Genomic DNA, 12,500 nt, shown 5'->3' on the forward strand with positions numbered 1-12,500 from the left:
TTTTCCGTCCCGTTCAAAGACGCACGGGTATTTCACCTCGATGACAATTTCCTCGTTCTTTGTTTCTGTGCGGGGCTGCGGGCGGACGCGGACCAGATTATTTTGCGAAAAACTGTAATGGAAACGCAGCTACTACTGGCTCTCTGCTCAAGATGCAATCGCCTGTCGGGTTGTAAATATCTAACATGTTAGATATGCCCGATTCACAATCGGGAAGAGGCAGATGTTGTTGAAGCTTCATAAACAATTTGCTCATGCTTCAGCCGACAAACTCCAGAGGCTTCTGAAGAGTTCAGGCAATAAAGATACAGAATGTGACGCCATCCTTCACAAAATTGTAAGTGAATGTGAAATATGTCAAAGATACAGTAAAACTACGCCAAAGCCTGCTGTTGGTCTACCACTGGCATCTCAGTACAATGAGACTGTAGCTGTAGATCTGCATGAACTTGAACCAGGTGTGTGGTATCTCCACATTATTGATCAGTTCACCAGGTTCAGTGCAGGCAGCGTTCTGACCACAAAGAAGTCATCTGAAATAGTGAAACATTTTGTCCATGATTGGATAAGTGTGCATGGTCCACCTCAGAAACTGTTTAGCGACAATGGGGGAGAGTTTAACAATGATGAAGTGAGAGATATGGCGGAAAACTTTGGCATTGAAATAAAGACAACAGCTGCCTACAGCCCATGGAGCAATGGACTTCTAGAGCGACACAACCAAACACTCACTGAGATCATCATGAAAGTGAAGGCAAGCCACTGTTGTGACTGGAGCACGGCAATGGACTGGGCTCTTATGGCCAAAAACACCATGCAAAGTGTCCATGGCTATAGTCTGCATCAATTAGTTTTTGGACAAAACCCCAACCTGCCCTCTGTACTGACAGATAAACCCCCAGCTCTAGAAGGAACGACAAAGAGTGAATGGGTGGCAAAACACATATCTGCTTTACATGCATCGAGGAAGGCTTTTACAGAAGCAGAATGCTCAGAAAGAATACGGAGAGCGCTGCGGAAACAACTACGTCATACAGATGAAAAATATGAAAGTGGAGACAAAGTGTACTACAAGAGAGTGGATTGCCTGGAGTGGAAAGGACCAGGAGTTGTCATCGGTCAGGACGGCGCAGTGGTGTTTGTCAGACACGGAGGCACCTGCGTTAGGGTGCATTATCTCAGATTGAGAAAAGTGAATACAGAAAATGTGGATCATAACACAAATACCGAAAATGACACAGACCTTGACCAAGGACAGGAGATTGCACATAACATAGAGGACACAGTGTAACTGAGGTGCAACAAGGTCTGAGTCAAATGGAGCCGCCAGGAATAACCACTAGGGTGCAGAACGAAGAAGAGCATCACACAAATGACAATGCAGGTGATACACAGCAGGGAACAGATGTCACTCTGAAACCAGGACAAATTGTGAAATACAGAGATAAAGACAGAGGTATTTTGCACACAGCTAAAGTCTTGGGGCGTGCAGGCAAAGCCACGGGTAAATACAAAAACTGGTACAACTTGCTGTATATTGAGCCTATTAATGTTGCAGGCACTACAGATTCAACTGATATCTCAAGCGTAGAGAACCTGCATGTAGAAACAAATGTTGATACTGATGTAAGTGATGATGTATTTGTGGTGGGGGATGTCTCTTTTAACTTGGCAAAACATGAGGAGATAAAGAACTGGAATAATAACGGTGTGTATGACGAGGTTAAGGATTAGGGACAGAGGTGTATTTCCACCAGATGGGTATGTACCCTCAAAGAGACACTCACTGGGACTGTACCTAAAGCATGGCTTGTAGCTAGAGGTTTTGAGGAGCTAGAGGTGTCAGAGCTGCAAAAGGACTCACCCACATGTGCTACAGAGTAGGGATGTTCATTTTGAAAATTTTCCAAAATCGATAATCGGTGAAAATTAACGATCAATTATCGATTATCGATTTTATTAATACTTAGAAAATTTTCAATATTTTAATTTTTTTTTTTTTTTTTTTTTTTTTACAAAATGAATGCCTATGGCAGAAAATACGAAAGACAACGTGTTCTCCTCAATGAACTCTTTATTTCAATGTGTCTCCTCTCCAACACTGCTGTCCCCGGCGCATGCCGGTGTGAATTTCCCATGTTTAAAACAGTTTTGTTGGCACAAAGGCCCGTGCCCAGCCAGAAAACTAGAGACTATATGAAGCTCCACCTCACGTTAGTCGGCTGTGCAATGGAGTGGGGCGAGGAGGAACGAATTCCACCCAAACCTAGTCCAAAATTTTTTTTTTTTTTTTTTTTTTTTTTAATAATTAAAAAATCGATCCAAATGCCACAGGATCGATTCCAATCCTTAACGATCGATTATCGATTTTCGATAATTGATGAACATCCCTACTACAGAGTCTCTTCGGCTACTTGTGGCCGTGATTTGTCAAAGACAGTGGCCACTCCATTCTATGGATATCAAATCTGCATTTCTGCAGGGAATGCAACTATCACGTGACATTTATATCAGACCCCCTCCTGAGGCTGAGACTAAAGGGATATTATGGAAACTGAAAAAGTGTGTGTATGGTCTGGCCGACGCCTCCCTGTACTGGTACAACAGAGTAAAGGAAATAGTGTTGACAGCAGGAGGACAAATGTCTCAGGTTGATCCAGCTGTTTTCTATTGGCTAGATCAGGACTATGCGGTGACTGGGGTTCTTGCCTGCCATGTAGATGATTTCATATGGGGGGGCACACATAGTTTCTCCACAACAGTGATACCTCAGCTCAGGTCTGCACTCCAAGTTGGACGTGAAGAGCATGACAACTTTTGTTATGTGGGAATAGACTTTGTGAGCGTAGACAAAAAAGTGCAAATACACCAGGAAACATACATCCAGCATATGCAGCCCATACCTATAGATCCTTCACGGGCTGTAGAACAAGACTCAGCTCTTGGTGAGAAGGAAAAAGAACAGCTCAGGTCTAAGATAGGCCAAATCCTCTGGGTTGCACGACAGAGTAGGCCTGATGTAATGTTTGATGCCAGCAACTTGGCGTCAGGCATAAAAAATGCAACTGTTCAAAATATTCATGAAGCAAACAGGATTGTGTGTAAAATTAAGTCCAAGAAGGTAGCACTGAACTTCCAACACTTGGGCAGAGATAGTGCCTTGAAGATTATTGTGTTCAGTGATGCCTCTTTTGGCAATCTCTCTGACGGTGGCACTCAGGGAGGACACCTGATTCTTCTAATGGGGGAGAATGGAAAGTTCTCACCCCTTTCTTGGCAGTCAAAGAGAGTCAAGAGGGTTGTGCGTAGCACTCTTGCAGGTGAAACACTGGCAATGTCAGATGGGATTGACAATGCTATCTTTTTGGCTACTCTCTTCTCTGAACTGACTACTGGGGACACTGAACACATTACACCGATAACATGTGTCACAGATAATCATTCACTGGCTGATGCACTGAAGTCCACAAAGTCAGTCACAGAGAAAAGACTTCGCCTCGAAATTAGCAGTATCAAAGAACTTATCCACACCCAGAAAGTTGAGCGAGTTCTTTGGTATAATACCAAAGAACAACTTGCGGACTGTCTCACTAAAAAGGGGGCATCAGCTCTCCTACTGCTTAAGGCGCTTAGTGAAGGACAGTGGGAACTTGGTTAGGAACAGTTTTTTTTTTTGAGTCACCTGTTTTTGGTTTTCTCATTTTCAAAGCAGTGTAAACTTGAGTAAGAACAAAATTCTATCCTTGAGCCAAATGTTATGACTTGTTGCATTTATGTTTGTTTTTTTTATACAAGGGAGGCCACATGGCTCTAGTTGAGTACTTGTTATATTAATGCTACTTTAATGCATTTGTTTTTTTGTTTTTGTTTTCTTTTAAGAGAGAGGGAATTTGTTGAGTTACAGTCACTAATGTGAGTAATAATAATAATTGTCTCTGTATACATGTTATGGTATATCGAGTAGTGAGTAGGAACCTTTGTTGTAAAGGAGTGGTTTCTGGGGGGGAGTCGTTATTGTGGTACAGGATGTTCATGGTGAACATGGCGGTGGTCGCCAAATAAAGCTGCTGTTTAACAAGAAGTAAAGTTGTCTTCTTTTCGAGTAACATTCAGGTCTTTGTGTGTGTGTGTGTGTGTGTGTGTGTGTGTGTGTGTGTGTGTGTGTGTTTGCGTGCGTGTGTGTGTGTGTGTGTGTGTGTGTGTGTGTGTGTGTCTTACCCCAGACTTCAGGTCTTTGAGTGTGTGTGTGTGTGTGTGTGTCTTACCCCAGACTTCAGGTCTTTGAGTGTGTGTGTGAGGATGATGTTGAAGACAGCGTGCGACCGACTGCTCTCCTCGTTCATGTTGGTGGCAGCGACCGTCCAAGACTTATTCCCCTCTGACATCAGAGACTCAATGTCCTGTCAACACAATATGAATCTGACATCAGAGACTCAATGTCCTGTCAACACAATATGAATCTGACATCAGAGACTCAATGTCCTGTCAACACAATATGAATCTGACATCAGAGACTCAATGTCCTGTCAACACAATATGAATCTGACATCAGAGACTCAATGTCCTGTCAACACAATATGAATCTGACATCAGAGACTCAATGTCCTGTCAACACAATATGAATCTGACATCAGAGACTCAATGTCCTGTCAACACAATATGAATCTGACATCAGAGACTCAATGTCCTGTCAACACAACATCAGAGACTCAATGTCCTGTCAACACAACAATGTAGTAGCTCAGTTATGAAACCACAGATAATCATATCCTAAAAAAAAATATATATATATTTATTTTAAGTAAAGGCCTTGAAATGTCTATGACAAAATCATTGCTGGCATGAAAGTAAAGCTTATTATGAGTTATTATGGGTTTGAGGAGGCATCATTATTTTTAGAATGGTGAACTGTTGACTTGTTTGTTTTCTGTGAAGCATTATAAGAGCAAAGTGTTTGGTAAGAAGGGATCTGATGAGCAAAGTGTTTGGTAAGAAGGGATCTGATCTGCAGCCAAACGAAGATTCTTTAAGACCTTTCTCATGTTACTTGGAATTGGACACCAATTTAAAAAGTACAATCAAGAGACAAAGCGGGGGAAACATCCCATATGTGATTAAATATACATGTCGCCAATGAAAGTGCTGAAACTAGAAATGGACAGAATAAGAAAAGGGACAGCACAAAATGACTTGTGCATGATGCTCTTGCATGGTGGAAAAACGTAAGACCTCCAATAAGTTCTCCAAAATTCTGTGTATTTTGATGTGTCTGTTTCTTACCTCTCACTGCATAATTCATACTGTATGAATGTATCTGTTAATTATTTTCATGTTTATATTGGGTTTTTTTTATATATATATACCTGTTTAAGACCAAGGACCACAATGGAAATAAGTCTTGACTTTATTGTGCTTTATCCTTGATGTTATTCCTTGAGATCCGTGTCTGTACTTTGTTTAGTACCGTAAATTCCGGACTATAAGCCGCGGCTTTTTTCCCGTTTTTTGGCCTTTTTTGCCCCCTGCGGCTTATATAACGGTGCGTCTTATCTATGGATTTTTTCCAAAAAAAAAAAAAAATCTCTCTTTTTTAGCACTCTTTCTAACTATAAATCCACTTCTGTTTTAATTTCCTCTCTTGCCCTCTTTTAACAACATAACATAACATAACATAACACAACACAGGTAAGCAGAAAGAAAAAGAGAAGCAATCACGCCATGAATGAGGAAATGACTCACCTGCTGGAGGCTGGAGATACACGCTTGGGCTAAACTTTTACTCCGTGAAACACTATCGATTAAGTCCGACATCGCTCAGAGGTTTTGAGCAGCTTGAAAACAAGTTTGAAAACGTGCAGAAGTCCATCCACTCACTCACTAAAGAAACTAAGGCAACCGTGAACAAAAAGAGGAGCTGAGATTGGTGACATGGACGCTTTTGTGGCAAAATCCTGTGTTACATCCTGGACCTGAAGGAAGGCGAGAAACCACCAGAGGTGGACAGGGCACACCGGGCGCCTCGGCCACGTCCAGACCCCGGCCTGCCACCGAGGGCCATCTTCATCTGCCTACTCCGCTGGCCCGACCGTCAACTCATCCTCCAGGCTGCGGGGAAGAAGCCCCTCACCTGGGAGGGTACGCGCTTTTTCGTCCCGCAGGACCTCTCCGCGTTGGTGCAACAGAAACGCGCAACATACAACAGCATCATCGAGTCAATGGATATCGCTTTGGCGTACTGTACCCAGCGAGACTCGTCATAACCAGACCGGACTATCTTTAGCACTCTTTCTAACTATAAATCCACTTCTGTTTTAATTTCCTCTCTTGCCCTCTTTTCACCACACCGCGGACACTGTGTGCCCAGCGGCGGAACAAGAGCTCAAAGTGAAACTGCCGAATATCTTTTGAGTTGGACTGGTCAATAGTACTGTGAGTAACTAAAATAAAAAAATAAAAAACGGAATTCTCTCTTCTTTAGCACTCTTTCTAACTATAAATCCACTTCTGTTTTAATTTCCTCTCTTGCCCTCTTTTCACCACACCGCGGACACTGTGTGCACTGTAAAAAAAACAAAAAATACCACAATGTGTGATTTTGTCTGGGGATTAGTGACCTGACTTTTGTTTTGTTGAAATGTTAATAAATGGGAGCTTCCCCAAACAGCCATCCATTCCCGACAATCCCCTCTGTGCACGAAGCCTTACATATGGTAATTAAACATCAAAACACCCGCGGCTTATAGACCGGTGCGGCTTATAGAAGAAAAAAATAGTCACCTTTGAAGGTGCGGCTTATAGACCGGTGCGTCTTATAGTCCGGAATTTACGGTACATTGTATTTCAATTTGTAACCGTCAAATAAAATAAAATAAAATAAAATAAAATAAAATCAAGTGTATAGAAGACATTTTCATATTTCTTTACCTTGTAGCAGGCCACAGCTAGCCGAGACAGACCGTCCACATAAGGACCCAAAACTTTATGTTCCCTCACCCTCAGAGCCTGTCTGCTCCTGGACAGGAAACAGGTTTAAAATAGAAAAAAAGAGTCAGTCAAACTTTATTGATCAACACGTGATGCACATCATCTAAACCAAGAGGAGAGAAACTTTGAGGTATGCATGTGTACAGTATGTACTAGGATGTCTACATGTAGCAGCTACAGTATATCTGTAGTAGACAGTCTACATAGGTTGAGGCGATGTCTCGTCATAGACGCTGGGTTAGCTGGCTCAGCCTGGCTGGGGGCGTGGTCAGGGTGGGGTAAATTCCCCCGTTCTATCCATTCAGCAAAGTTAGAGTTTAGCTGCTAGCCCAGCCCAGACACGATCAGGGATTTAACCACCGCAGTAAACGCACATCTGAGCAGACGTCTTGTGTTCTGCTCTAGAACCCCCAAACCTGTAGTTTAGAGCCGCAGCACCGTCTTTTGGTGAGTCAGCCCATGAGATATATGGGCGGTTTTACCCCACTCGCGCGCCAGACGTTTAACATTTTGTGGGCGTTCCCAGACATGCCGACTGTCTCTATTCTATATGTAGACTGATGTAATAGTCATCCATCTTTCCCAGGCTTCAGTCACCTCCACCAATCAAACGTCACGTACCGACAGGAGGGCCAATCTGGGCTCAGCTGGTTTCATCCAAGATGGCGATGCAGCAGCAGTGACTTATGGTGTATGACTATGAACCATTTCACTTTTTTAATTGAGAAAATGTGATGTGAAATTTAAATAAGTCAGATCAAATCCATCAAGAACCATCAACTCCAGAGAGACTTTTTTAACACTTGGCCTTCTGACCCTGCTAAACCTCAGAGCTTCATCATTCTGTGCTCTGCAGCTCGGCCCCATATGGCCGTCAGATGGGCTGCTGCTCTAAAGATGGGTTTTACTGAGGTCAAAGGTCGTGTAGTGAGCGGAGGTTAGAGGTCGTGCTGTCTGGGGCTGCAGACAGAGGCCTCAGCCTCCTGATTTACTGCTGAGCCGCTGGACATGAGCTGCAGCGCTCCAACACTGACTACAGGCCAGGAGGAGGCGGAACCTTTTCATCCACTGACCACAGCAGCTGCTGGTACCCACAAGCCAGCAGCCAATCAGCAGCCGACTTCAAGTTTAGAACAGGGTGAGACTCCAAATGATGGTCGGATACCCTGTGATAGGACGAATCAGCGCGACGTCACAACAACAAATCCCAGAGAAATGCAGAAGCCGGCAGCGGTTATTAGTATGAGTTGTGCCAAACAAACGTTAATATCTCAAAAACTATACATCACATTGCTTATATTTGGACATTCTGAGTGAGAGCAGAAGTAGCTCAAGAGTTTGATGTATAATATATGCATGTCGTGGTAAAGTTGTGTGAACTGTCTCAGGCTATGTGGTACGTCTAAGTCTAAGGCTATGTGGTACTGTACGTCTTAAGCTTAATTTATACTTATTAGAAAGTGTCGCTCAGCACATGGTCGCAGACGAAAAAGAAAGTGTCGCTTATGGTGTTGCATTTATACTTCAGTGAACGTTCGCCTCGGTTCAACGGTCACGTGACACTCGAACGCTATAAGCAGACAGCCAAGAGAAGAGAGGGAACGCACAGTGAAACCACCTCGGAGGCAAGATGTAACGTACTTGGCTGCAGCCGCATATAAACGACACACAACCACACAACTCACCTCCTCTCTCTCTGGAAAATTGGTCACGATGTTCTTTGTGATTTTCACGAAGTCATACATCAAGGACAGGCTGATAAAAATAGCGGGGACACGTTCTTTCATTTCAATCGAGCGAAAACCAAAACAAGGAAGGAAGTCAAGTGCGTGCCGTCTATATAGCCAATCAGACTTGCTATGACGTAGTCAGCGACACTAGACATTTCACCAGGTAGCAGACACTGCTCGCCGACACTTGAAAGTGTCGACTCAAGTCCTCATTTCTGTCGGCGACCGTTTCAAAAGTGTCGGCAGACCAAGCATCAATTGGGCTTAAGTCTAAGGCTATGTGGTACGTCTAAGTCTAAGGCTATGTGGTAAACCCTAAACGTTTCCTTCACTTTGTGGAAACGTCGAGAGGTCAGGGTGCGCTCGTACCCTTTGGGGTCGAGTAGGTCTCGGACCTTCTCGTTGTAGATCTCCATGTAGGAAACCTCTACCGTGAAGCTCTCCTCCTCCCGCTGCTCCAGCACCGTGCGCTCAAACAGAGCACTGCACAGCCGCGGGATCAGGCCCGGCTGGTCCACTGAACCCATCATGGTGTACGACTTCCCCGAACCTGTCTCACACACACACACAGAGACACACACAGACACACACACACAGACACACAGACAGACACACACACATACACACACACACACACACACGAAAAGAATGTCCTTAAGTAGACAGTTTTGGTAAACAGAGAATGACACTTAATTTAACCGTCATTCAACCAGGAATGACATGGATTTATTTGACGTGAAGAATATATTTTGCAGAGAGAGCAGCATCTAACACAGTACATAATGAAGAGCATAATTAACCAGATTAATATGAGGGATCAGCCAATCAGCATTTTGGTAAACAAACCGCGTCACTGGGTGGAAACGAGTAACTTCATCATGGGACCGTATGGATCCAGCCTTGAGTGTCTCACTCTATCCGGCTGTGCCGTTTACAAAATTCACTTTTCATTTTAAAAACGGCGACAGTTCCCACAAGTATCAGTCTCTTGAGCTACTTCTGCTCTTACTCAGAATGTTAAAATATAAGCGATGTGATGTATAGTTATAATATAGTGATATTAACGTTTGTTTGGCACAACTCATATTAATAACTGCTGCGGGGTTCCGCATTTCTGGGTGGTTGTGATGTCACGCTGATCCCTCGCATAGACAGGCAAAGTGACCGCCTACTTCCTGCTTCAGCACTGTACCAGAGATTTTCATCCGCCATTTATTTTCCCATAGACATTTCGTAAAATGCTTATAAAAAATAGTTTTACTTCGTCAAACCAAATGGTTCAGCTATATTTAGAATCGGGAGAGACCATAGAACATTTCACTCCGAACAAAACTTAAAAAAACTTAAAATCAAAACAATATTTTCATGGTCCAATTGAAACCCCCTTTACGACCTGCTGGCTGGACAACGGAGCGGTTTCAGTCAGAGGCTTCGTCAGCTCCCCTGCAGCAAGGATCGTTATGCTTCCCACACACTAGAGGATAAAAGGCCCGATTTAATGCCCGATTCCCCTCGGGGGGGGGGGCGTGGCCCGATTCGAGGCTAGTCTCAACCGATTTTTTGTCAAAATAATTGTCAAGTGTCTGGTGTCAATAAATTATTGATTGAATCGGAGCCTGCCCGATCTCGAATCGGGCATATCAAACATGTTTGATATTTACGATGGCTGTCTGCCGACGGAACCCGCAATAGCCAATGAGAGCGAGCAGACCGGGACGCGTCGACGTGTCATACCCGGATGTTAATGCAGCGCTCACAAACGAGCAACAGCAGTGCCATGTAGCTCCTCTCTCCCCAGCATCCTCACAGCTTAAAACAGGGTGGACAGCGGCGGAGGGCTCTCCAAACATGTGCCGAGCGGAGCGGTTTGTTTGCTTCAAGCGAGCGGATATGCTGTAATATGAGCTCTCAGGACGTTGTTTTAGCTCATTTTGCGAGGGTGTCTGCCTGCTTGAAGTGGACCCGCCGCTCGGTGCATGTTTAGAGAGCTATCTGCTGTTGTCTGTGGGGAAAAATTGCGGTTTTGTGGGATATAAACAGCCTACAGTCTAGTTGCTGGAATCGCTTTGAGTCTGTACTTCAAACGGCTGGTGTGTGGTCTCGCAGTCTGGCCGAATCGTCTACTCTAGTGTGTGTGTTCAGGCGATTTTAATGTTAAAATCTGATGAAATTGTCCTTATGTTTGTGGTCTCTCATGTTTTTAAAATCGGTTAAGATTTGAAAATCCTCTAGTGTGTAGGCAGCATTACAGGAGGTCTTTCGTACCCACCGCAATAACAATTTACAATAACTCCTGGACACGCAGAGAGCCCTACCGCCCCCTCCCCTCCCGCCCTCCTGAACATTGAATCCAATGCACTGTGCACATGCCCACATTGCACACTCACTATGTATAGTATGTATAGTCATATCAATCATTATATAAATAACAAACTGTACAGCTTTAGTTTATAGAAATGATAGAAATAGAAATAATAGTATTATTCAATACTATTTAGGAGTATTTAGTTGATTTGATTTAATTTACCTACAGTTTCTGGGAAACGTAAGATGTAAAGGCGGTGGAAGTAAAGTGGTATATATTGTATATTGTATATTTTCGCGTATTGGTTTGTTTCTTTTCTTATTGCAATATTTTAATACTGCTGTTTCTGCACCTTACCTACGGAAGTTGTGTAACTTTTTTATTTGTGTAACTTTTTTTTATTGTTTAATTGTTTAATGTCATTGATGCTCTTGTCATTGATGCTCTTGTTGCTGTCATTGATGCTACTGCTGCTGTAACGCCAGAATTTCCCCTCGGGGATGAATAAAGTACTCTATCTATCTATCTCTCATGTTATATGGTCTCTCCTGTTTCTAAACATATCTGAACCGTTTGGTTTGACGAAGTAAAACTATTTTTATAAGCATTTTACAAAATGTCTATGGAAAAATAAATGGCGGATGAAAATCTCTGGTACAGTGCTGAAGCAGGAAGTAGGCGGTCACTTTGCCTCTCTATAGACCAAATCACCGTGACGTCACCATGTAAACAAATTTACTTCCGGGTACCACTTGGGGAAGGCGGCAGGTTTAAATGTGCGTGTTGTCAAATAAATGCTGTCAAACCCTCTCGTTGTTTTCGGCCGACTACTTTCAATTTAAATGGTTAAACGGTTAGTAAACATGCTTGTCCGACGTATCTAGCCTTTCTTCTGTGTTTGTTTTATGTAGTGTTAGCTAGCTAATAACGTTTGTTTGACTGTCAAACTCACTGTTTTTTTGCAGACTCGTAACCTCGCGTCATCAGGCTCTTCTCGGCGAGAGCAGACTCGTTAACGTTACAGACAGAGCTACTGACGCCACGTTAATTTAATTTAGCGTCAAGTCTACTCTGGTCTGGTCCAACAGGTAAATAAGCTAGTCTGGTCTCCACTAACGTTAGTGAAAGTGTTGTTATGAATGATATTAAACAACAACACAACACGGACGAACCATTTTTGTCTTCTTTGTCAGTTTGTGCCGTTCACCGCCATTATAATGTGTGGACCCAGGGGTACCCGGAAGTAAATGTAAACATCCCGCTGATTTGGTCTATAGGGTTCTTCATCCAATTCCATGACTACTTGATGACGTATAGCTCAAGTGATGTTCTAGACCAGAGTACAGAGGTGTTTCATGGTAGACTACCAGTTTGTCCATAGGCGAAGATACAGGCGTTGTAGCCCTGGAAGGCATTGCAGAGAAGACTTTCTCCAAGGCACTGGAACACCACCTCCTGACCTGAGAAACAAACATGTTTTT

The 12,500-nt window shown here is 43.4% G+C and overlaps 1 protein-coding gene across 1 annotated transcript in view; it reads right to left on the reverse strand.

Annotated features, from left to right (window-relative positions):
* The window catches only part of LOC310770684 (kinesin-like protein KIF13B), a 30,850-nt gene that overhangs the window by 16,073 nt on the left and 2,277 nt on the right, over positions 1-12,500 (reverse strand). Inside the window, exons 3-6 of the mRNA XM_083663419.1 lie at positions 12,387-12,479; positions 9,084-9,264; positions 6,925-7,012; positions 4,266-4,400 (exon numbers count right to left, since the gene is read on the reverse strand). Coding sequence (XP_083519545.1) covers positions 4,266-4,400; positions 6,925-7,012; positions 9,084-9,264; positions 12,387-12,479 — 497 coding nt within the window. The remainder of the gene's footprint in view (positions 1-4,265; positions 4,401-6,924; positions 7,013-9,083; positions 9,265-12,386; positions 12,480-12,500) is intronic.

Source organism: Poromitra crassiceps (genome assembly GCF_964638095.1).
Source record: "Poromitra crassiceps genome assembly, contig: HAP1_SCAFFOLD_171, whole genome shotgun sequence".
Taxonomy (NCBI): Eukaryota; Metazoa; Chordata; class Actinopteri; order Beryciformes; family Melamphaidae; genus Poromitra; species Poromitra crassiceps.